At 38.7% G+C, this 27,138-nt stretch overlaps 1 protein-coding gene across 18 annotated transcripts; it reads right to left on the bottom strand.

Moving 5' to 3' along the window:
- Window positions 1–1,230: 1,230 nt before the first annotated feature.
- BCLAF1 (BCL2 associated transcription factor 1) lies at window positions 1,231–26,391 on the bottom strand. 18 transcript variants are annotated; one of them, XM_014263573.2, is made up of 15 exons: window positions 25,444–25,632; window positions 20,509–20,647; window positions 19,388–19,461; window positions 18,310–18,397; window positions 17,313–17,430; window positions 15,566–16,471; window positions 13,486–14,157; window positions 13,204–13,373; window positions 10,426–10,531; window positions 9,438–9,522; window positions 8,576–8,751; window positions 7,258–7,438; window positions 3,516–3,662; window positions 1,735–1,944; window positions 1,231–1,593 (listed from the first exon to the last, which is right to left on the bottom strand). In XM_014263573.2, the coding sequence occupies exons 5-15, from the start codon at window positions 17,414–17,416 to the stop codon at window positions 1,588–1,590; spliced, it is 2,763 nt and encodes a 920-aa protein (XP_014119048.2). In that variant the 5' UTR covers window positions 17,417–17,430; window positions 18,310–18,397; window positions 19,388–19,461; window positions 20,509–20,647; window positions 25,444–25,632; the 3' UTR covers window positions 1,231–1,587. The 18 variants fall into 18 exon arrangements, 16 of the variants coding, with proteins under 16 accessions (XP_014119048.2, XP_014119047.2, XP_087908774.1 ...); XM_014263572.2 differs by having other exon boundaries at window positions 17,313–17,436; XM_088052648.1 differs by lacking the exons at window positions 20,509–20,647; window positions 25,444–25,632 and adding an exon at window positions 26,207–26,390 and having other exon boundaries at window positions 17,313–17,436.
- Between the last annotated feature and the right edge of the window lie 747 nt (window positions 26,392–27,138).

Here is a 27,138-nt window from a genome sequence, read left to right on the forward strand (position 1 = left end):
ATTATGCCTGTTTCCCTTTCTACACAGCTGCTGGCAAACTAGTACAACCTAAAATATAGTTTCTTCAGCTACACTGAGGATTATTGTGTTTTCCTGCCTTCTAGCGTTTAATTTGGATAGGGGAGATGGTTAACTACTCCCTAACAGTAAAGCAAATAACAGGGCATAAATTATATAGGTATTTAATACAAACACCTCTACCAAAGCTTTTCCTTTTCTTTTTTTTTCCCTACTTTTAAGGATATTATGCCATTCAAAGGAGTGAATAAGAACTACTACACTTTTAACCCCACATAACTTTAAGATTTAGTTTATCTACAGCATTTTGAGAAAGAGAAACAAAGTAATCTTGTATGAGAATGTCTTTGTTCTGATAATTCGAGTATGTTACTATCATCCTTAACATTCTAGAGGTTAAGTGTGTACCTACCAGTAAAACTAAGCTTGAGGGGCTGTTACTTTTGCTCAAACAAACCCAAAAACAAACAAACAAACAAAAAACCCAACCAAACCACAAACAAAAAAAACCAAACCCTTAATATTTGCACTTCGGCTACAAAAATTCTTGCAGCACAATTATTAGAAATGAGTGTTGCAGAAAGCAAGATTCATTTCTCACACTTCTGGCATATATGAATTATCTTTACCAATTCAGGTTTTAATATATCTTGCTTTATTTTTTCAGGGGTTTTGTGGTGTTTTGTTTTGTTTCTCTCCTCCCACCTGTTCCTGCCCTGCTCTTTCATTTGAATTTAAATGCTGTACATTCAACTGAGTCACTCTTGCCAGATTACATACCCTGAGAGGCAAGCCCACATAGAGAAATTTAAAGAGGCAATTCTAGCAAACTGTAAAAAGAAACTGCTAAGAAAGAAGATATATTGATATTACCACCAATTTAACTTAAGTGTTCTGCTGATGACTAAGCTATCAAAGAATACACATGAACCTCACTGTAGTCTGTATATGCATATGTATTTCTTAGGCTACTAATGAAGAGTGACGATTTTACTGCTGAAGTAAAATTCTTGCTGCACCCTTGCAGGGTGGAATAAGAATCCAGGTTTATCACTACATAAATGTGATTCTCATGAACTAACATACCATCAGCATTTTGCACAACAGTGCAACAGTACTTACACTGTGACTGGGTAACTACCCTTAAATACAATTCTTATAAAAAGGTAACAGAGAAGTAGTTTATAAAAAATGCTGCTCCAAGACTTCAGGTGTGCAGAGCGGTAAGTTTACTTCAGAATAAAACACAGACATAAGGGAGAATCAAAACTTTTAGAGTTGTACTTGACCATATATTTGGACAAAGCAGAATTACACTGCATATAACAAACAGTAAAATTTCTTAAAAGTTGTTACAAATATTTTACTTTCTACCTGTACGATCATTAACATAGTTTACTATATCATGATTTTTTTCTAAAGGCTTAAAACAAAAACAATCTCTCTAAACTACTTTCCAACAGTAAAATTTAAGTAAAATGCTTACATTCATTTGACAACAAAAAACATATTAAAAATGTTGTGTGGGTGGTGCAAGAGCTGCTCTTTCAGCTACAACTTTCTTCCGGTTTATTCCTGTGGAAAGAAAGAAAACAGTCTTGTTGTAAACAGTTAATAATCAAACTACAAAACCTTTAAAGTGATCCCTACATGCATCCAATTACTTGTCATAGTGCAAGATGAACTGTCTAATCTGCAATTCACTGAATGATTTACCTTTTCCTCCTTGCGTCTGTCCTTTTCTTCATTATTCTCCATTGTTTCTTCCTCATCTTCCACAATCCCATCCCCTTGATATTTGTCATGTGTCCACTTTGGACTGCTACCTGACTTTTTGAAGTTAAAACGCCCTCTGCCACGCTGGAAAGTACCACGGCCTCTTCCTCTTTTGGCCCAATAATCCACACCATCATCTCTGTCATCATGCTACAATAACACCAGAAAAAGAGTAAGGTTAGACAGCTCTTAAATGTACCCCACAATGTTAGTACTCTATCACAAGTGCATAAAACAAAGTAACTGTTACAGAGTTCTCTTCCAATCCTAATTATTCTTAAAAGGCATAATGCTGTCACTAAAACCACAACAGAATTGTTTGAAGAGTCCTTATTCACTGTGGGTCTACTCAAATGTCAGTAACAAATCACTTGTCTGTGACTTACAGTCAAAATTAAAAATCACTAGTTTTAAGGGGAAAAAATTGTTACTTTAAAAGAAGCTCTAGGCAAGTGCCAGGTTACTTTAGCACAGAGGGAGTTCTTTATACTTCATAAGAGATAACTGAAGGCAGTTTTCAGAAAACCTGCCCTACGTGCACAATGTAGGGCAAATTAAGTTCAAACTGTTTAAATCTAACATTACCAAACAATAGTTGAGTTTCTCTGGTTAATAAGCCTAAAGTCTGCTGTCTTGCTACGAAATACAGCTTTGCATAGTTTGGTATGTTCTCACAATCATTTCACACACTGCATGAAATCTACAAACCATTATTTAAATTTAAAAAAAGTTTATATTTAGAATGGTGAGGTACACTTGCTTCAACGTATGATTTTTTTAACTTGTGATTTGGAAAGAAGTCTGAACTATTAAATATGTATCACACACATATAATGCAGTTTAATTACACAGAAGTAGTGGAACGGTGGCTTACTTGATTTAAGATATTTTTAGAAATTCAAGTTTAATAGCTACAATTGATTGTTCTAATATCATGAATAGATTATCACATCTCTGTTTACATATCAGAAAAGTTTAGGTATGTCTAGGAAGACAACTCCTTAAAGAAATACCTGAATTGTGACTGCATTATCTCTTAGTTACCTGTTAACATATTTGTTACAAGCTATAATGCTACAGGAGAAGGTTTTATTTTCATTACTTAGAATTTTTCAATGATGAAACAATATCCTTCGAAGTTTGCATTGTTACAGAAATAACTGGAGCAGAGGCCACACATTCAGTGTACTGCACTACTTAGAGTAGTTGTTACATCAAGGGTCCTCCTTTCATAATCCAGATGGGAAAAAGGCATCAAAACTGTGGTGATTCTCTTATGACTATCACACTATTCAGAGCAGAAAACTGCTCATAACAGAGCCTGGCTATGTACATCCACAAACACTGTCAGCTTTTCCTCATCTTCCACTTCTGGAGACTTCCAGACCAATCTAAGACAAATCTCAAATGTCATCAGACATGAATCCAGAAAAACACAGCACAAGCCTTTTTGGTTTAAAGTTGAGTTTTAATAAATTTTGTCTGAACCTGCCTTCTTCCCCACTCCCTGATGTAATTTTTGGAGATAAATTCCATGTCAGGCCTCAGTTACTACCAGCCTGCTGCAGAAAAATGAAAGATAAGCAAAACCAACCACTACAGCTACCCTGATACTCTTACAGTTACTCTAGTCCCTGTCCATACATGCATGCTACTTCTACACTTGTAGAAAGTTTGAAAAAACAAAAGCATGCATAAGACATCAAGTTCTCCACACCCACCAAGAAGTATTTCTTGCTTTTTGGGGTATATTCAGGATCCCATTCCTCTTCCTTCGGTCTCTTCTGAAAAGTAGTATTTGAGTTGCTGGGACCAGTATTTGTTCCAGCAAAGACTCCTCTGGCTCTTCCTCTGCCCCTAATTCGAAACTGATTAACCAAGATGTCATTTAATCCATTTACATAACACCACAAAGTAGAGTTCAAGTTTTCTATTACTGAAAATACTTTCTGTGCTTAATTACAGTATCCGTAATTGGAAAAACCATTTACAAATTCATATACTACCTTAAGTAATATATTCAAGCATTCATTTTGAAATAATGATTCTATTAAACTTAATTGAAACACATTTGAGTTCTTTGGCATAAATTCACCCACAACCACTGAAAAGAAATTTGACTGCTAGTAAACCAGTGTGTTGGAACAAAAGGTCATGAGAAGCTTCTGAAGCTGTTCACAGACAAAAAACCAGGAGAAAAACTAGACTGAAACAGGGACAAAACTGTCAAGGGGAAAAGAAAGGTATTTATGGAGTCAATTGAATATTTTATGCAAAGGTGATTCTGGAATACATACTAACAGTGCTGTTTCCAAAGGAGTATATCTACTCTGTGTTACTCAAGCATTTTTAACTGAGATTCAAAAATGTACCTTAGGCCAAATTACATTTCAAATTAGTAAATTCTTTACTCAGAAAAAAGTCAGTAATACGTACTGTGCAGAAGTATGCTTAAAGTGAAAAAGAGTGTTTTAAATATTCTTTATAGCGAACTACTGGGGTTTTAAAAAGATAGGGTAGAAAGTCTCACACCAAAAACCACTCAACTCAGAATACACTAATGTATAGAGTTATCTCAGCATATAAATACTTAGCTTGTGGAAAACATTAAACGAGTTTATATCCTTCATCCAAAGGGAGGAGAAAGGTTAGTTTGGGAAGATAAGACTGCTAAAGACTGCAGTTACTATAGAACACAATTTCCACAAGTAACCTACTTAAAAACACAGAACTGTATCTTCAGAGTAAAAGTACAAAAACATGACTGGAAGCTAATTTATTTGTTAAAAATAAGCATGTTTCATAAACATATAATGTTTATTAATGTTATTAATGTTAATTATATACAAAAATGTATACAATTAACAAACTCAAAAGGTAAGTATTATGCATACTTAGTTCCACAAAGCTCCGAAACTTCTAATGCAGAATTTATACTGGACAGATTTAAAATTACTCTCAAGTCAAACAGACTGTAGAACAATCTGTAGAAGGCTCATAAGACCTATCCAATACTCTGGAGGAAAAAAAAAAATAATCACAAACAAAAAATTGTTTGTAGAGTCATTTGGAAAGTGATAGACTAACTGTACAAGGGAGGAAGAAATAAGACATGCTTTCTTTACTTCAAACAGCTTTACAAAATTCAGGCACAACAAACAGTAACTTGGGGGGAGGGGCAGGGGGCAGAAAGAGTTATAACAGGATTAAAAAAAAAAGAGAAAAAAAAAAGGTATCAGCATTTCCTGGTGTTGAGTCCTGTGATCAGATTCCCTTTAAGAAAAACATCTACAGTTGTCCCTAACCATTTTATCAATGCTTCCCCCTATCAAACTGTCTTTCAGATAAAGAACTACAGGACATAAAATCTACTATAGCATTACTTTTATGGGCTTGCTTATTAGAAAGACCACCGCAAAAAAGACAAGAATATCTTTTCTATATAGAACTCATCTGAAACAGAGCTGCTACACAGAATTCTTTCAGATATGGATACTAATGACATTGCTATTTAAAAATTCTACTTATCCTTATTTCTGTGTCCATATTTTAAATCTATTCATGATGCTTATGTATGGGAAGCCTAGAATCCAACAGAATTATGTACCAGCCAAAGTTAGTGAAAAATCACTGCTGATTTAACATTAGCTTGCTGGATAGGGGAGATGTTACATTCTCCAACGTTTCCTGTTAGGAGAAGGATTCAAAACCAAAGCAGTTTGTTTACTCCAGAAGCAAAGCAGTATTCACTGGAATGCAGCCACTATTTGTCTGTATTTACAAACACATTCCTACGCTACCTGGTCTGTATTTTTCAATACCATCCAAGATGTATCCCTGAAGAGGAGATCTGAGTCAGCAGTTGGCCTATTTAGATTCACCTGCTCAGACACTTGGTTCCAAAAGCCTGTGTGTGATCATGTATGGTGTTAGGGAGCATTATCCTGTAACCGCTGCATAGACTGAACAAGCAGTCACTAGCAATTAAATGAGTAGAAATCTGTTAACTTTCCCATTTACTTCAATTGCATGTAAAGTAGCACCTCTTTTACAATACATACAATCTGATTTTATAAAACAGGAAGGCTTCAACGAATTAACAAGTTTTCTTGCACTGAATCTCCTTCAGAGGAGAAGGAGTTTTAAGCTCTCTTTTGTTTAACTTCTGTTTCGTTTGTGCCATTATTTTATATAGCTAGAAATTGTGCTGATAGTCATATTTGATGCCTACACCATCCAGGGATTTATATACTTATGCCACATAGTTCCATAGCATAACTATATAAAAAGTAAGAAGAAAGGAGGAAATGATGCACTTTTAGTGTTAGAAATTTAGAACTTTGATTTTCCTCTAGGCAGCTACAGTTTTTAAATGGAAGGTTCAAGCCTCATGTGTTGGCACATGCTACATGGATTTCAGATACCCTTATCTGTATTTCAAAACATACTTTTTGCATGACTAAGCATTTATACCAAACCATGCATTTTAGCATTATTTGGTCTTAATTACAGGGTACATTAAGGAATTATTGTTGAAATATTAAATTACTCCTACTTATGCAAAACAGTTTTTCCCAACCTAGAAGGAACTTGAACTTTGTGTGTTCAGCTGTAGTTTGGAAGTCTATTTTGCCATGTTGTTGGGGGGTGGGTGTGGGCTGTCTATTTGTGGGTTGTTTTGTTTTTGTTTTTTTTTTGTTTGGGTTGTATGGTGTTTTTAAGTACTCTATCTTTTTCAAGGCCTCCTTCACTGACTCCTAGTTTTTTCCAAATGCTTCTATATTTCCCAATTATACATCAATAATTACATTAACATGGAGTCTGAAAGTTTAAGATCTTTCTGAAGACTGTAGTGGTCAATATGCCACTTTCCAAATCACAATGCTTAAATACATTCCAGAGGTAGATCTTTCTGAGCTTTCATGCTCAGTGGCTAGTCCAAGCCAAAGAAACGCAAAAATAACAAGTATACCATTTCCTCAATACAGCTGGTTCAAGGCTGACATGTATTTTTAATTATGTGCCATTCTCTGTTTAAAAAGTTGCAGGCATTACACACAGAGGGCAAAACCAAACCCAGTATGAGAGGGAAAAACAGAAGCTGCAGGGGAGCTAAGAAGTATCAGGACCCAAGATTTAAAATTTAAAGAACACTGAATTTTCAGATCCTTTTAGGAAACAGCATTATTACAGAAGAGCAAGGAATAATCAAAAAATCGTGTTCCCCAGATCCTTACACTAGGATCTCTAATGTCATGCTAACGCACGTTTACATATCATTTAACTGCTACTGGGGAGTGCTGGGGAAAAAAACAGTGATTCAGTATTTCAGGTCCGGTATATCACATAAAGACCTCAAGTTTAGCCTACAATGAATCACTACAACAGTCCTTCATTTTCTCTGTTACAGTGACCATTGGTGAAGTGTTCATAATTTGGGGAAAGAATATGGGAAAAACTTACAAAGGTGCCCCTTGGCCTGTTGACTCCTGCAAAACCAGAGTATTCTTTCTGTTCATGGTGGGTTTTGAACTCTTCATCTCTTTCTTTCTTGCAATCCTTTTCTTCTCGAGAACTGGATGAGGAAGAAGATGGGGAGGAAGATGGGGAGGACCGAGCACGGTCTTGGTCTCTTTTTTGTTTACTGAAAAATAAAAAAATATGCTATGTGCTATTTTAAACGTACCAGATAGTCTGTAACATGCTATACTAAACCGGGTCTCTATATTTTATGAAAAACTAACCCCCTTCTGGTTATAAAGTCACACATTACATATTTGAGATATTAAGGCGAAGTATGTTTCCACTTTCCAGCCTCCTCTGACACATTTAAGTGCACTAAATGCATATTATTGCTGGTGAGTTGGAAAGCAGCAGTCTGCAAACTGTAAAATACAACTTTTCTAGATTTTGATGCCATGAAGAGATGCTGTTACTTTTAAGATCTGCCTTTCTTCTGAGGCAGAAAAACGGAAGGGGAAAAAACCCGCAAGGTAAAATTTCACAATAACTTGACATAGTTCAGTTTGCACACTGTTGAGAGGTATGGTATGGGCTTCCCTACACAGATGGCTGTAGGGAAATTAGCCAGTGGAAGAATATGTGGATACCCAACTCAAAGTAAATGGGAAACTGGAAGTGTAAATAAAAATTCACTTTATATACAGTACAAAGCAGGGAAAAAAAATCCTACAGCAAAACTTTTAGTAACCCCATAGTGGTATTAATTTGACCCAATTTACAAGATCTTAGCATTCTATTCAAAGAAAGGTCATACCTGAAGTAACTCTTACCACTTCTACAAAGTATCCACTGAGATATGCTAACATTTTTTTCTTAAAACAGCCCACTGGCTTTAGACAAAAATTAAAAAATTCCCCTTCTCACCCATGTTAAAACCTAAGTATCAGTAAAATTCTCATACTCTGGGTGTTATGAGTTGAAAAAGTGCGGAATCAAGCATAACGAACCAAAGTTCTTACACAAACTGTTTATAGAAATGTACTGCATTGAAGTCCAACCTCCTGATGTAGCCTGGATAATAGGACAGATTAATTTGTCATTTTTTTTTTCAGTGTTAGCTTGCTATTCCAAAGTTTTTGTCCTCATCCACCATAAGCCGTGTAAAAGACAGATAATATATATTTGCTGTAAAACAAATAATTTTAATTGTTTAAAATTAAATGTTCCATTATACATTGAAAATTGAAAGCAATTAAGCTTACAATTACAAAAGGCTAATTAGAAGCTAAAATCCTCTATCGGGACTTCAAATATTTACCTGTCATCTTTGTAAGATTTGTAATCCTTGTAATCTTTTGGAGTTTTCTCCTGCTTTCTTGACCCACTGGATTCTCTGGAACCCTTTGAGTCTCCTCGCTCTTTACTTCGTTCTTTTCTACGCCGGTCAATGTCATGCCGAAGATCAGCAGAATCACACCTTAATTTTTTATCTCCCTGTAAACAAATATATATTTTGCAACCAAATATTGGAATAAAACATTAAGAGAATCTCAGTGAAAAGGCAAGCTGTGCATCAATTAGAATAAAAAAACCCAGAATTTACCTATTATTCAATAAACTTCAGCACTCAAATTGACTTTGCCCTTTACATGCAATGGCTACATCTAAAAAAGAACAGCTAAGAATTTCAGTTTCAAACAAGCATTCCCATCAACCCAATCGGTACCTAGCTTTTGATGATACAGACCACAATACATAGTTTGAGGAGATAATTAAATATCCATTTCTTCTGGTGAATTATTTTTAAACAGAGCACAAGCACCTTTGCAGTCCAACCACACTACTCACTGTCCATCCTGGTACTTCCCTCTGCCCCAAACCTATTCTTTGTCCTTGGGCAGCTCAGTGGTCAAGAAACATGCAAGAAGAAAGGAAGCATGGCAGAAGACTTGACCTTATATACCATATTACTAATATAGCAAAATCATGCTACATAAACCAGCTTCTTGGTAACATGTTTTACTCAAAGGAAAAAAATTCTAATGCAGGTACTCTAGGTATAATAAACACAAATAACTTTTGTATTTTCATACGGAAAACCAGAGATGAATCTGAGACTTAAAATGAGACTAAGTTTAGAAAGTTTAGAAGCACAGATAAGACATTTACTTAGAACCTACTTTTTGACTTTCTTCCTTAAAGACTCTCTCTTCACCTGTTAAACGGGTATGCTTCCTCAGGGTACTTGGAGAGATGTCAATCCTCCTAAATGTAAAATAAAAGCAGTGTCTTGCCATACATGTACATGACTATTAACAGCCTCAGACATTTCATTTCAACAGAAAACTGACAAACAAGGCATTTTTGCAGCAGAATAAACTTTTTGCGTTATTAAATCTCACCATCAGAATATAGAAGCAGACTAAAAATGAAAAACCGTAAGTCTGTTCTGTGTGAAGTATGCTAAAAACACAAATACAGAAAACAGGCAGACTGATGTTTCACATTTTAAGTATAGATCGAAGACAGAAAAAATGTTTTAATGATTTACTTCAAAAAGACCAGTATACGTAGCCAGTTGAAAGCCCACCCCCTCCAAGAAACCATCAGCACTATGATAATTTGCTGTAAAGCCAAAAATTCTTAACAAGAAAAATTGTGAAGTTAGATATTGTATCCTCACATGCAACACAAATATAGTACACTGCATCATAAAACTAGAGCACATGATCAGACACTACATCTGCATGCCTACCTTCTTACCTTTTAGATTCTCAGATTTTTCAAAAAACTGCTGTAAATTAACACACACAAAAACTAAAGTAGTATGAGATGGAACATTTCACACTGAAGAAGAAAGATGCATGTACAGGGCTTCTTTTCATCTTCAAGACATATGCCCCTCAATATTTGAGCACTGCATGTGAGAAAAGTAAATATATCCCAAATGAGATACAGAGGTAGAGAAGACATCTGTCACAAAACCACAGATGAAGCCAGACCTGACTCTGATGAGTTCCCTTTTACAGAAGAGGGTATTTTTTAATATATTTTGTAATTATACAAATTACCTCATCCAGATTAGAAAAAGTATTTTGGGTTCTCCAAAGAAATATTAGAAGACATTACTTGAAACACAAAGCATCTGCATATGCAGTTAACATATACCTATGTATTTCTGGGCTCTTTTGTCGGGTGCAGTGCTCTTCACTTGCTTTTTGATACGCAGTGAACCTCTCATTTAGGGTCATTCCAGCCGACTTGAAGTATTGCTCTGTTGGTTACAATAGAAAAAAAAACACTGTTTCATTAGTTTAATTCAACTGACACATATTTTACTCCTGACAGAAAGGCAAGTAGCAGGCAAAACCCACAGTACTTTCAATAAATTTATAGGGACAAGCAAATGTGGCGTTTTCCCTATTTTTACACACTCTCTAACCCAAACAGTATAACATTGCACAGCATCACTGCAAGTATACTATGCCATGACTGTATCACATCTAATTCAAGCATCATTTACTGACTGGGTTTGCTCATTTTCAGTGACATTTTCCTCCAATGATAAAGAGCAATTCCTTAAACTATTATTTTATACTTTGCCCACAAGAGAAAGTGAAATTACTTTTGAGTCATGAATACTTGCAGCAAGTACACTTTACCATTCATCTCATCTTTAACTTAAAGTAAGAATTAGTGAAAACATTTAAGTAATGTATGCCTCAGTAACTACATTAATGACCTAACAAGCCTTTCCTTAAAGGAATACAATCTCTTGATTGGGTGATGATAAACGATACAATTAACACACCTACGCGTAAATAAACTCATTTAAGCATCTGGCATCTTGGCAAACTTGACAACTTCCCTGACAAATTTTCTCCTTCCTTCAGAGACAGTTATATTACCCACAGCAAAACTCAGTTTTTAAACCAGCTCAACAAATGTGTTTAAATGTAATATAGAAATACATAAAGTCATGAGCTATGAAATGTTACATATGAAGCAAGCTATCTGCTTAACAGGTCAACATACATCTGTATCAACTTACCGCCCGGCATCCAGCATTTGTCTCATAACCAACCATTAAAACTTGAAACGGCCACTACAAGGGTAGTGCCTCAATCATAATTCCATCAAACACAGGAATTTGAGCTAGTAATTCTGTTTTTATGCCATTTTTGCCAGGAAGACAGAAGGTTCAACTTTGCCTGTTTGGCATCTGTATCTTTCAACAGCTATTTTACTTTTGTAACATGGATTTTGCCATTTCAAAACACATTCCAGGACCTAGTTACAATGAAAAAGAAAACATCACTGGGCATTTTCAGCTCTACATTAATAAAGAGCTGTTCAGACTGGTCGCATCACACCAATAATGAACATAACTTCAGTTTGTCAAAAAAGTTACAAGAATTCTGATCACAGACCACAGTAAATCTGAAACTTAAAAGAGATGTTTTGCTTTCAAACACAATCATAACAATACATATTCTAGTAACTTGATCAGACAGGCTGTTAAATTCACCAGATATTTAACATACAAAAAACTCACAGAAAAAGTCTATTCTGTGATCAACGTGAGTTTTGCAAGTAGTATTTTCACTTACAGCTACATAGGGACCGTATAAGCAAAAATTTACAGAAGCTCTCACTGCATTGAGGCTTACATTTCTTTATGTATCAATAAATAGATAAGTTCACAACAAATCATTATACAGTAAGCAGGTATCCCATTTTATTTTTTTTAACTAGTACATTATCAAAGTCCATTATTGTTGACTATTACTTTGTAAGTAATCCAATACAAAGGAAGTAATTAAGCCTTAGTAATCTGAATTATGCCAACAGAATGAGATTTTTAACTGAACTTCGGCATGTGTTTTTAGCACACAAATCTCAGCAATTTTAGAAGCTAATAAATCTTAAAAACAATGCTTACAGACAGGTTCATTGAAACTGGTACCTAATTAAGCATTTCCACTTTTCCATTTACTGTGATGATACAGCAAAATTACTTTCACCAGCTCTGGATTATCTCAGTTAAATTTAACACAACAGCAAGACAACACTACAGTGAAATAAAGCAAATGCTATAGAAAAAAAGCATTTAAAGAACACTCCAGATATCCCCAGAGGATTTCAGGAATTATCTATTTTCCCATCAAAAAACTTCAGAGGATATATGACCTAAGTAAAATATATCTACTTTGATGGTCCAGATTTGGATTTCAGTGGTTTTGGGGGAGGACTTTTGTTGTGCTTGGTTTATAGAATTGTTGTGCTTCTTTATAGAATGTAGCCACTGCTGTTATATCAGAAAATAATTAATGTATAACTCATTTAATGGAGTTTTATTTAGCCACTGCCAAGTTTCTGTAAGTGAAATTCCTGAAAATATTGTCATATAGGAATAAAACATATTATCACCATGAACTTTACTACTATTTAAAATACAATTTTTCTTAAATCTGAGAAAAAAAAAACAACAAACAAACCCTTCTAATAAGAATCTGGAAATGACAGCTAGGGTGCTCCAAAAGGAATGCCATTGCATTTACAGTCCAAAGACATCTGTCAACCCACAGCGCAACATTTAATATAAAACTGTATGTTAGACTCATTAAAATAAAATTAGAAAAACTGACCAGTGCAGTGTGTTGAAACTTGACTGCAAAAATTCAAACTTTCTATGGTACCTTAACTCAAAAATTTATCCAGAAACAGAATATCTGATATTGCACTCTACACTGCTTGTGGGTTCTTTTTTCGCCTAGTTTCTGTGGCTATTATTTTTCTAATTATTTTCATGCATACCTCAACAGGAAAAAAGTCTGGCTAAATCACAGCATTAGAAGAGGCCTGAAATCTTCCTGTACTAGAAACAGCAACAGGCTTAAATGAACTCGTCAGACACATATCTGGTACAATAAACTAAATACATACCTTTGACATGGTGAACCAAGGACACAATGTGCTGAATAAATGACTCTGATGTGCTTTTGCTGGCCTGCGGTAACTTAATGTGGTCAAAGATGGATCGGAACTCTTGCTCCTTCTTGACGGAATGGACAAGTGTGCTAGCAAGCAGCCTGTCTTTAGTCAAGGAAGCAGGTCTAAAATGCATCAACAACAAAAGAGACACACAAGAAGAAACCACTCGTTTAAATAAATACGAACAACACTGCAGGCAGGTGGAGAACCACATTGTAAAGTGGAATAATTTACCTATTGGAATCATCAAGAGGTACTGGTGCCATTTTGAGTTTAACTTCAGGACGATGGGAGTCACTGGCTATCATTTTGATCCTAAGTGGGCTCTCCTCTCTGAAGGTGGATTTTTCTCTCGCATCCAGATTCTTGTGTAGAGGAGGACTGTAATCAAAGAGTTCTTTGAGCTTTTCAGACTTTACCTGCTCAGGTGACTGAGTTTCTTTCTTCATCATTAGTCTCTCAGAACTCTTGTCTTCTTCCTTGTGCTTATCTTTTGTTGCACTAGGCCTTTCCACTACATAGCCAGTCTCTTTAAGCTTATAACTTTTCTCATCTCTAAATCCATCGCTCTCTCTATTGCCCTTGATTGATATTTTAGATTTGTATTTGGTTCCTTCCTCCTCAGCATTCCGGTGAGATGCAGTAGGAAAACTCTTACCCTGATCTGCCAGGACAGATTTTCTGAACTGTCTGTAATCCTCTGTCTCCTCTGTGTCCTCCCCTTCAGAGTCATTAAACTTTTCTTTCCCAGTCTCTTTATCAACGAAAAAATCTAAAGTTTCCTGTTCCTCCCATTCCCTTTCTCCCTCTGTCCTCCCTTTTTCTGATCCTCTCTCCTTCTGGGCCTCCTTCTCCCTGGTATTACCCCTATCAAGCAGGTATACTCTAGACTCTTCATCTGTGTACCTGTGGATAGCAAAGAAGAGACTGGTAACTCTGGATTGCATTCATTCCAGTTCACTTGCATTCCTCTTTCGTGCTAATTCCACACCAAGAAGAAGATGAAAATACATTCCCCTGAGCAATTAACTTTAGCATGCAATGCCTGACACACCATTAGCACTGTATCTACTGTCATTTATGCACTAATGGAGGCATCTGAAAAATGCCTTTCTGTAGAATGCCTAGAAATTTACTTGCTTGTTTTCTTAATCAGTGCCCAGTTTCACATTCTCTTACACAAGTAATTTTTTCCATCAAATTCACATGGTTTGAAAATTCAGACCGCAATTCATTTTTGCACTTCTTTTACTGAAAGAGTTGAAGTAGTAGCATAAAAAAAGTGAATTATTTTCAAGATCCTGCAAATTACTAAGATAATTCCACAATCTGACATAGGTTTAGTGCATTCACTATATTGTGTACAAGCAGGGAATCTTTAGAAGGCAGCTCTCCTAAACACAGAAACACACCAATTAATTATTTCAACCACTGCCTCATATGTATGCTATGTTCACACAGGTTCTAATACATCCAACTCCAACACACCTAATCCAAGAGAAGTTGTATTTTTGATCCCCTAAGCAGTAATTGTTTTACATAATAAATCACTGACTAAACAAATTAATTTAAAAGCCTACAATCAAGCCTATATAGAGCATAGTCACAACTTTTCTAACTCATTTTTTAAGAAATCTACTGAAACACCAGTCACATTAGAAAGGAACAGTCTAATGCCAGTAGACTTTCACAACTTTTAAAAAATTACTACTGTGTCAAAGTTTATAAGAACAAATTGAAGAATTTTATATGCATTGGAATATATACACCGGAAGTCCTTCACATCAACAGCATTATACTCCTAGAATATCAACATCTACCCTCTTTGATAAATAATGCAATTCAAGACATCGAAGTTTTCATATTGCACTACACAATTAGCAATTGATGCTGTTTATGTCAACACAAAGAAATTACTGCCGACATCAACATTTTTAGACTTCCAGAATATTTGCATTTACAACTACACAAAGCATTAAAATTTTAAAATATCTGAACAGAGTTCACTGTTACACTAGCAAGTCTTATGCATAAAGATTTTTCTTAATACTAAAAAACTGAGTACAAGAAAATAAGCCATAGAGGAAAAGCGCAAACAAATTCTTCCTCCAGGATACATGTTCCTATCTCTACTACCCAACACTCCAGGGCTTGCCTAACAGGAAAAGGTACTCATATCTCTCAAGCTCAACCCCAACCAGACTAGTACTACTAGTGTTCCATAATGCATTTTCCAAGGTAATGGTAATGATCTTGACAAAGTGCTTAACAATATTTTTAAGAGGCAACAGTAGGCTTTTAACTTGGTTCTCACCTTTTCATAAACTTTCCACCTTTTGCAGTTTCCTGTTCACCGCCCTCAGGATAAAACGACCGCACTCGAGCCTCCTCACGGGGGGCACTCTGTGATGGGATTGTCTTTGCAGGGCTTCTCCTCGAAGGGATATGATGCAATGGGCTATTCTGAGAAGGACTATAGCGGCTAGAACCATTTCCAAGAGAACCAGAGCCAGATCTCTCAGGACTATGCTGAATGGAATGGGAATGCTGAGGTGTGTCCTTTGCTGAGTGGGCTGTGCTAAGCAGAGGGGCATCAGAGCAAGATGAGCTCTGACTAGGTGGGGTGGCAATAGAAGGACTATGGGGTGACCTTGGACTGTTATCATACGCTGAAAGGCCAGGCCAAATGTCGCCAGAAGCTGCTGATGATTTGTTAAAATCGTCAAGAGACTCTGATGGGTCATGTTCAAATGTATCTTTCTGTTCATCTTGTGATTTATTTTTCAAGGGACTGTCTTGCAAAGGAGCCACTTCAGTTTTCTTTGCCTGCTTTTCCAGAGATGCGCGTCTTTTGGAAGAGACGGGTGATTTGCTGTATGGGGATGAAGAACGAGATGAAGAGGACCTCGGGGACCTGGAAGATCTGTAAGATCGACGAGACCTGCTCCGGGACCTCTGGGAAGACACAGACCTTCGTTTTGGACTTCTGGAACGTGAGCGGCCACGCCTAGGGCTTCTGGAGTGTCTTCGGTTCCAGACAGGCCTGTAACCTCCACGATGGTATCTACCACCTCCTCCTTGATAATACCCTCTACCTCTTCCTCTGTAACCATAGGGACGTCTCATTCCTCTATTATTTCTGTAATCTCTGCGATAATCTCTAGAATAAACACGATCTCTGCTCCGAGATCGGGAATACGTCCTTGACCGAGACCTAGAACTAAAATTTAAAAACAAGCATTAACATTTAACAACTGGAAAATCTGGGAAAAAAAAATGCCTTGACACAAAATGCCAGATTTCTCAAAAAGCAGTCAGAATGGTAAAGGTTGCAGACTCCTGGTCATAAAGTAACTTCTATAATCTCTATTTATTATTTCTGTAATATATTAATTTTAATAAACATGTCTATATGGCTAAGGACTGTGAAACCTGGCATCACATGATTAAGGCACTACTCAGTGGCCTCCCCAGCCACTTTATTAGAGATTAACACCACTCTGGAGCATGGCATTCAGTTTCTCAGCCACCACAGTTCACAGCCTGGAACAGGGAGTGACATGACCCCCAGTTTAATACACCAGCCTGTGGATGGCAGCAGCTGAGGCAGTAAACATTCAATTGACACACTTCCTCTTATGGGAGATGGTAATGTCTAATAAGTAAGGTGAGGAAAACACTGGAGGCAACTGAGAAGACAAGATACAGCAAAGCTTATCTACTGAAGTTTTCAGTCACTTCAGATACAAAAAGCTTAATGAGAAGTAACAAATTGCAGGAAAAGAGACTGGATGAAGAAAAAATCATGTAAAGGGGAAGAGCAAAATCAAATGGGCCAGAAATCATGAAGAACCATTAGTATTCAGAAGTTATCTTGAGGCACAGGAAAAGGGAAAAAAATATTAAACAGAATTTACACTAAAAGCATAGCTCACTTACTGTCTAAAATAAAATAGGATCCCATGTTCACTTCTGCCACGGCATCATGCAAGTGAAAAACATTTTCCGGACAGAAACTAATATACCGAATCACCTTTCTACGCAGTAAAACACCAACTTACCTGTATCTCTTTTTTCTTGAATGTGATCTGGATCTTGACCTAGAGCTGGACTGAGATCTGGACTTCGACCTTGACGAATGCGATCTAGAATTAGATCGACCCATTTTTGCCAGTAGATCTATTCCTTTCCAAAAGAAAAAGCAACAAGAGGAGGGGAAAAAAAAAATGGAAGCAACCATTTAGCATCCATGTAGATGATACAAATGAATAAAATTTGCATCTACTAAAATGACACTATTAGAAAGTAGTATAGATTTCCTAAACAAAAGAGCTTTGGACACAATGTAAGTACATTTATTAGTAAATTAAAAGTTTGATCACATTTTAAAGAATTTAATATTGCTGCGCACGCACTTTCTCTGAAAGCATAAAGTGCAACAGGAAAAGTTTTTTTCCAGATTCAAGTTCACACAGATCCTGCAGGAGAGAGGAAACAGCAGAAAACGAAACATTTCTGCAAATCAAGGCAAGAATAATTTAACTCTGGACATCTTAATATATTGTAACAAAAGTCTAGCTATTGTGTAGTTAGTAGTTCCCTTGCATTTCCCATGCACTGTTTCTTCTCCAGGAGGAGTTCACAGTCCTCTACAATGCACCTTTTACATGAGCAAAGAAAAAGCCCTCAAGTATTTGGACCAGCAGTTGTTAGTTTGACCCACAGGTATTATTTCTATTAACCACATGTACTAAAGCTCATCACTCTGACCTGAATTTCCACTGCTCAAGATGCCCACCGTGCATCTTTTTAGATTGACTATGCTTTTTAACCTGCATGTAAAATGCACGGCTAACTTGAAGATCTTAACAATTAGTTAAACAATATGGCTTGCAACAAGATTCAACACACTTCAGCACAAATTAAGCTATGAAAACTACAACTGATTATAAATCAATGAGAACTAAAAGAAAGTAATTCATAATAAACTATCATTTCTTCTTATGTACAGTCCTAATAGATATTTAGAATTAGTGCTAACCATAAAAAAATACACACCTTTTCCTTTTCGGATCAGTGGCTAAAAATCCCCAATTTAATTAATAAAAACTTTGACCCATTACCATTTTCTTTTGAAATTGCCCAGCTTTAAAAAAAAAAAAAAAAAAAAAGCGTCACATTAGACAACCTGAATACAAGCTATGAACAAGTAACTATACATTTTCCGGCCTATCTCAAGGCTCAATTATCACTTTTTTAATAATAATTAAAATAGAAATGGAAAAAACAAACATTTACTTCTTGTATTACAAACAGGCTTTAAACCATAAACTACTGTATCAAAAATTCTAGCTAAAGACAACAAGCACTTTCTTTTATAATCTTTCTTGTTACCTGGGTGGTATTTCAATTATGTAAAGACAAAAACAACATTGGAGTTCAACTTAAAAGTTAACAAAATTACAGAGACTTTACACATGTCTAAGAGAACCCAAAAGAGATAAGCAGAACAACTTTTCTCCGATCAACTGGTTCCTCCTGCCCCACATAACTTTCCCCATATGAGTCTGCATGGCCTAAGAGATGTAACCTCATCTGAAACTACCCTAGCAAAAACTGAACTCAAACCAGCCTTCCATGTAACTCAGAAAAAACTGTTTACCTTGGCAAAGAAGAGTATGTTGAATGCTCTTTTTTATTGGCTCCTTTCACTAAAAAGAAAATTTGCAGAACCTATACTCTGAAGGTATTTTTTAATTCATTGAGCTCAATTAAACTTACAGAAAACGGCTCGTAATCTCTTAAGAACAATACTCACAGGCAACATAAGACCTTTAAAACTGTTTAAGACCTCCAAATTTTCCAAGAGTGACAGAAAACAAAACCTGGTGGGTTTTTTTCTGCTACAAGTAATTATTAAACCAAACATCAGATGCACAATGTTTATAATATAACTCAATCTCAGCTTTTAATTATTTGCATTATAAGTATGACAAGTACAGTCGATGTTTACAAGACAATTTTATATAGTGTAGCTTCTTACTGCAAGCATAAAATTTAGAAAAGCAGAAATAGATTTAGTTTTCGATAGCTGAGTTCAATCGGAATATTTAAAAAGGACTGAAGCTAAACTTACCTCAAACTGTTAGCTGATGCCAATGAAGAAATTATTTCAAAACTCTGTATTAGTGCTTTCAGCAATACTGATCCCTATAGAACAAAAATGAGACTGTCAAAGACACAAACATTTGCTAAAACGCAGCACCTTTTTGCTTAAATGTGTTCAAACATTAATCTGCTTCTCATGAAAAGACAACACATAAGAAATAGCAAACTTACTCTTGGACTCAGTGCTGCTGCACACTAAGACCAGAGCAGCTCAAGAGCCAGCCACTGCCAAGTGGCAAATCCTACTTCCTTTCCATACATGACCACTCCTTCCTCAGCCCTGGTAACAGGGCTGTGTAACACATTATCCTCATGTTCACAGCAGCCCTGACAGCCTTCAGGTCCTCCAGTGACCAGCTCTTCACGCCTAGAAACCACTTTCATTTAACTAGGTTATCCAAGTGGCTTAATGAAGGGCCAAACTGAGCTGGATTATGGAGCAAATAACAGCATGAAACCGAAAAAGAGGGAGACAAAAAGGACAGTGGCGAGCTGTTAGACCAGTTTTAGCTCTAGCACACAGCTCTGCACTTCAGCAGACCTATCTCAGTGGAGAAAAAAAAAAAAATGAGGATGAGAACTCAGGCCAAAGGTGAAAGCCTTATCTTTAGGTTTCTCTTGCAATATTTACAGAAGTGTTACTCTAGTAGAACTTCTTATTTAAAATGCATACACATATGATTTCACCTAAAGAGCCAACATCTTCAAGAACTAGCTCTTTTACAGTTATGCAGAAAGGAAGCATAACTGTAATAACAAAACCAGTCAAATGTATGAATTTCCTACTGGCCTCAGTTTTTAATTACCTCCAAGCCTTAAGACTATGTACATTTGTAGTCTGACTCAACATTAAGCACACTTTTCAATTCCACTCAAGCAACAAAACAGGAGTTTTATCCCAGTTCACTACAGACAGGCTGGATCTCCAGAAATTCTGCAGCTCAACAATTCAATTAATTAAATCCAAAGGCATAAGACATTGACTGCTCCTAAAGGACACTTCCACACCTGTTCATAGGTGCTTTCTTCATCTAAAAGAAGAAATGTAGCATTTGTGTTCATAAACACTGCTTTCAGAAGTCCACTTACCATTCACTAGTAGTGACCAAGATATTTCCAATTTCTACAAAATATATGCCTTATTAAGATTAAGTTTTTACTTCTCATCATCAGCAAGCATGAGTCTCCGAAGGAGCACAGTAGTGTATCGGACCATTTCAGATTTTGTCTAGACAAAAGGCGAGATGGTATTAGCCAGTAAAGGGTAACGAAGGCATTCAGAAGTCTAGTACAGAAAAAGCAATACAAACTTCAAGTTCAGGCTGAGATTTTAAATGAATACTTAAATAATCAATATTTCTAACTTAAACTGGTGTTAGCTGAAATCCCAAATCCTAATTTACACAAGTCTTTAGATCCTGGGGATATAGAACAAGATTGTTACTTCACTTTTAAAACCTCTAAATAGAAGGCAAGATCTTAAATTACTGTAACTCAAACTCTGGTAGTCAGTTCTGCAGTCTTAGAAATCTTTTTTAGCAACTGGCAAAGGTGAAAAGAAGCCACACTTCTCTGTTTTTAAACAACACATTAGCTATACCACATCCAACCCTGGCAGCTAAAACATACCTGCTACCCTTTTCCCATTTAAGTTTCTTAAGAACAGTACAGATATAATGTTTTTTAAAAGAAGAAGAACTTTGAATAAAAAACCTGAACTACTGAATAAAAAACATTAAACTATTTGCAGCTTTTGTTTCCATTTAATTGTAATAGGTAAAACCCTGACACAAGACCCACTTATCCAAACAACACACATACTTAGGAACAGAAGTGAAAGGACTACAGAGCTGAGGGTTTTCTTTGCTCTGTGTAAATAGTCTCACAATATGCAACAATCTAAAATTGTATTAACCTTTATTAAAGCTAATTTAGAAAAGAACTGTGGTAGTACAGTAGCAAGAGCATGTAGGAAAGCAGCTGTCTGTGACAGTCAGCTCCCACATGCTGCACACCTTCACGGAAAAAGTACCCATTCCTCAGAGCACCACAGCTACAACATCCTGGTTCACAGCAACAAATTAATCACCCACAGCCTCTTCCTGCTCAGGGCCAGGCTGGAGTGGCTACACCAGGTCAAGTAAGGGCACAGTGAAGGGCAATGAAAAAGAGGTCCTAAGCACCATTTGTTGCTCTCTCTGAAGAGACCCACACTCAACCAAAGGTGTGCATCAATGTGACACAAGGTGTCATCACTATTACCCAGCATTTCTAAGAGAGGACCATGACTGCTAGGAACGTAGTCTATGCCTGAAACACCAGGGCTCTAATCCATGCACTTCTTTTCCACTCAAGCTTCTTTTTGTCTCGCTTTCCACCTAAAGAATTGAAAGGAGATGCCTGGCTCTCAACCATTTCATTGCCATGTTAAAAAATCTGGATTTTACAAAGGAAGCTGCTGCAGCACCACAGAATAAAGTGGCTCTGCTAGTTTAAGGAAACAGTCCCATCTCTCCTAGCCTGTGTTTCCTCATATTCCTGATGAGCTCTCCTATGCCAGTCTAAGTATTTCTGCACCCACATACTGGATCAATTTCAATACAACTTTTTTTTTTGTATAGTTCATTACACAGCCCACAAACACTTGGGCCAACACAGGGAAATTGAAATAGCAGCCGGGCAAGACTGCTTCTTTTGGCAGCACCACAAACTTTAAGCGGCCCTGAAAACAGCTTGGCATAGCCTTCAGAAGCAACAAACTTGGTGGTATTTAGGCTTTTTAACTACACTTGCAAGCAGCTTTAAGAATAGTAATAAAAAAAAAACACCAAAACCCCCCACAAACAACAACAAAAAAAACCCACCAAAATAAACACACACATATAAAGTCGAAATTACCAAAACCAAACACACCCAAACAACCAAGACTTAACACAGAAACCACAATGTTTTCTGAAAATTTGCTTTCAGTTATTGAACCATATTCAGAAAAGTTTCTTAACCAAAAAAAAAACAACAGGATCTTTGGGTGTCTTCAATCAATCCTGGCCAGCAAGTGCGACCATGAAGCAAAAACAAGATACACAACAGAATCAGGTTTATCCCACCACAAGCAACACAGTAAGAAGGAATTAAGTGACACTATCAGCATTTGCTAAGTTTAATAAAAAATAAAAAGGACGAGGAAAATGGTATCCAATTCCTTTTATATAGTATTTTTAGGAGTCTTCAGTACACCACTGATGTTGGAGTTTTCTCAGAGTACACAGGCTGCAGATACAACACATCTCTTAAGCCATTTTACAAGTTATACATCACATGTAAGTTGAAGATACTTTAGGACAGTTATACCCACTTATACTAGCAAAGCACTGCTTCATCTTGGATCCATTATTAGCTACCCTTCATTTATAGATAATTAGTAGTCTGTATTTCTCTTGCTTAAACATTACTTGAGAGCTGTCAGGTAGATTTAAATCAAAATCTTGTTTAAGTAATTCACAAGCTGTTGCCAAAATGCATTTTCATTCAGAGATTCAGACTTCAAAAGACCGGACGATTATACAACCATGACAACACAAAAGGGGACAGGACAGTCTTCATTAAATTCCACAGAATTTTTAAGTTTCTCATAATACACACACTGAAATAAAGCAAGTCAGTCTTAATGAGACAGCACTGTAAGTCATCTATTCAGTGCTTGCACATCTGCTGTGCTTTCCTATCCACTCTCTACCTCCCCCCTCCTTTTTTTTTAATGTCCACAGTTGTGGCAGTGGCACACCACACATAAGAATAGAATGCATTTCATAATCACTCAAACTCATCCTACTGGGATCATCAGTGACTTGCATTCCTACAAATACTAAAATCCCATGGCAAATTTACCCTATCTCATTATGTACAAATAAGAGGTGGGAAGCATTATTTCCCCATTTCATATTCAGGAAATATAATGGAATCAGTAAAACATACAAAGGCCTATTTTCCCCCCCCAGTTGATTTATTTCTACACAGAAAATAACACAAAATATTTGTAAATTAAGTCAAAAACCAGCATCCTAGTAACAGCAAAATCACCTCTGCAAAACTATCATATGATTGTTAGCTGTCTTTTATGTAATACTATTGGCAAACAAAACCATGTTTCTCCTCTAACTAAGAAAACAAAGAAACCAAAGTGACTGAGAAATGTGTCCATACACAAAAAGAAATTAGCATGCTTTCGGACACATATTGGCTGGGACAAGCTTTGTTATTTTTGTGCCTGTGTTTTACACACCATGTTTTCATATGCCCTTAAACCGTGATTTCCCCAATCTCTGCTGTAAACGACAGGAATTGCTGCTGCAGAAAAGGCAATCTTCCTGCCCTCATTTGTTCCGAGACTGACATCCTCAGAGATGCTTGGTGGGCTGCATCAGTGATCTATAAGAAAACTACTCTGGACAAAAGCTGCCTTTTCAGGCACATCACCTTCCAGATCCCATCTGCTACAAAGCTGCACGAGGCCAATGCCAGCACAATGAACAAGCAAGGAATGCTCTTTTTCGGAATACCTTTGGGAGAAACTCTCACACAGACAAACAGAGCAGTTCAGTAGCTTTCTTCACCTGCCTCCACTACCTGTAAACAAACCTCAAATGTTCTTTGGGATTCCACAAACCCCTAGAGCATTATCTCTCCTTCACAACCAGCCTGAATATAATCCATCCAAACATATACACCCTAGCTCCAAATAGCTCCCTGCTGATTTTTTTCTAGATTCCTACGACCAATTCAAGTTTTCTGCATTCTCAGTGCCAACAGGCCCTTCTTCATGGTACATGCTCCTACCCCTGCCCCCAGGATTCTGTCAGCCACAGCCCTCACCTGAAAAGTTGCTCCACACAGGCTTGCCTGCTAAAGCCTTGCTCAGGAGAGAGGCACCCCAGCTCAAGTACGGATGGATATATGTAACACCCCGAACCTCGTCTGGCCATTCAGCACAGCCTGTCACTCAACATCAAAAGCGACGAGTGGGAGGATGCAATTCTTACTCTCCCTGCCACAAGATGCATGCCTGCAGGACACCTCAGTGCCAGAGCCTTTACCCCGTCCTCATTTTTTCCCACTTTTGTCCAAAACAACACGATTATCAGAGAGGAGGACGAGAAGGAGGGAGGAGAAAAGCAGCTAGACAGCATTTTCCTGCAACTCCACGCTGTTTAACCAATCCCTCCCACACCAAGAACAACTAATCTGATATTTTTATACATTTGCATTGCTAAAGCAGTGACTACTCGAAGAGTCAAGAGCACCTTTGTTTTGCATGTCCTCACGTCCTTCTGTAGTAAAATTTAACTGTTCCTTTGAGAACAAAACTTTGATCTCCGAGATGAACAAGTGATGGGTTGTACTGACTTTGTAAGGGATCAACATGATGCACAAAACAATAATCTGATTTTCATAGAATTAAAGGCAAAACGTAAGTGATTTACAAAGCGAAGAGGAAATAACGGGAATGATGCCGAAATGGTTGCATAGTACAGTATAATAAAGACTGCGAACACAATAGCCCCTTTCAGAAAGGGGTATAAAACCCATTGCAGTCCCTCACGGGGTTTTGCGGGCATCTGCAATCAGGGCAGGAAAGGCGCAGAGAGGCGTGGGGTACTTGAGGCACAAGCGCCTGAACCACAGCCATGCCCGAAGGGAAGTTCCTCCAACGACCGTAAAGGCTGATCCAATATCGGGAGGCATCCTTTCTCTCCGGCACTGTTTCCCTCGTCGGTGTCACACCCACAAGGATAACGGGGAAATTTACCATTCCTGTAACCAGCGTTGTACAGACACATCCCCTCGGGCCTTCCTGCCTCCCTCAGGGAGGCCCAAAGCAAAAGGCCACGCACCCGGGGCAGAATCCCAACAGGGCTGGCCGGCCGCCCATTCCCCACACACCCCCATCCCGCCAGGCTTCCAGGAACCGCGGAACAGCTCCAAGGAAGCTCCGCTGCCACCTCCCACCGCCCCTTCCTCTTCTACCTTCGCTTCCCGGGCGCAGAGCGGAACGGCACCGGCTCGGTCCGGCTCCCGCGGGAAGCGGTGGCCCGCGTCAGGGCGGTGACGGCGACCGCCCGTTCCTGTCCCGTTCCCGACGGCTGGCGCGGGATAATCGGGATAATCGGGATAATGGCTGCGAAGCGCCGAGGTCACGCGGCGGGGGAAGGCGGGACGGCGCGGCGCGCGAGCACGGCGCGCTCGGGGGGGCGGGGCCGGACTGCTCCCCCTCAGGCTCCCCCCGCCATGTTCCCCAAAACCAGGGACCACCGCCCCGCCAAACCTCCACGCAGCACCTCTACCTCCGCTCTTCCCTCACCTGGCGGGCGGAACTCCCGGCGGCCCCGCTCCCTTATGGCAACCGGGCGGCCATTTTCCGTCTCGCCGGAGGAAGAGACGTGAATCCCGCGGGGAAAAGCAAAAACCACCGGGGGGGTGGGGGGCGCGGGGGGCTGCCGCCGCCGCTGCCGAAGCGTCACTTCCGCTCTGGGCGGGGAAGCGCCAGCCCCGCGCTCCACGCCTCAGCGCCATCTTGGTTTCGGGTACCCGTCCGCGAGCAAGATGGCGGCTGGCGGCCGCCCGCCCCCGTCGGGCTGTGTCCCTGCCCCGCGCCTAGGGGCTCAGTGTATCGCCCGCCGGGGCCCCCGGCCCGCCCCGCACCGCAGCAGCCAGAAGCTGTCGCCTTGTATTCTCTCATTCCCGGAAGGGACACGAGAGCGCAGGGTCCCCTCGGCCGTTGCCTAGTTACCTGTGGGGCGGGGTGCGCATCCACGCACAGGAGTCGCTCGGAAGGGGCTGTGTGCGGAGCGCGGCGCGGCGCAGGCAGCGAGCGGCATCCAGCGGCATTGGCAGCCGTGCTCCGCGCACCGGCAGGGAGATGGCGGTGCCGCGGCGCTTTACTGCAGCAGCTTTTGCAGCAGGCGGGCGGCCGTCGCCTGGTTGCGGTACAGCAGCGCCACGTTCGGGGAAAGCGCGCCCGAGAGGTTTCTGTACCACCAAAAAGGTGCGGCCGAGGGCTGCGAGTGAGCAGCGTGAAGAGGTGTCTGTACGCTGGCCAAGTCCTACAATAACCAGAATCACAGAGTATTCTGAGTTGGAATGGACCCATTTCCAGTCCAGCTCTTAGCCGTGAACAGGACAGCCCCAAGAATCACACCATTTACTTGAGAGCATTGATGAGCAATTCACACTTCTTGGATCTTACAGAGCTCATTTATTTTTTAAAAGGCTATTGTCTATTATTTTTGAGGCAAGAAACAAAAACCAAGCCGCTACAAAAAAAAAAGAGGGATGCACATATGCCATTTTTACGTGAGTTTTGTAAATTCTGGGGACAATGACTGGGAGGCAGCCAAAAGCAACTGATGGAAGAAAAAGGCACGGAAGATGAGAAGCAGACATAATCTCCAAATGCTGGTTTGCTGTTCCGTATGTAGAGAAAGTGATGCACTGGTTAGGTCTATTTATTGTGGCTATGCAGTTTTTGAAATGTAGTCTTCTATGGAGGCAGCAACCAGTGAGTAGTTGGTGGAGAAATAAACAGTGTGGTTACCTGAAGAGTCTGGCCCAGAGAGAAACTAATCCCTCTCTCCTTTTTAGGTCTTCCTTTCTGCAGGGGTAGGGGTAAGGGGTGCGTACCTCAAGTGCAGCACACATGCTACAGCTTTTGCTGTAGCCAGC

The sequence above is a fragment of the Pseudopodoces humilis genome, chromosome 3 (genome assembly GCF_049639895.1).
Source record: "Pseudopodoces humilis isolate 2021_Gansu_Grassland_sample_001 chromosome 3, ASM4963989v1, whole genome shotgun sequence".
In the NCBI taxonomy this organism is placed as follows: Eukaryota; Metazoa; Chordata; class Aves; order Passeriformes; family Paridae; genus Pseudopodoces; species Pseudopodoces humilis.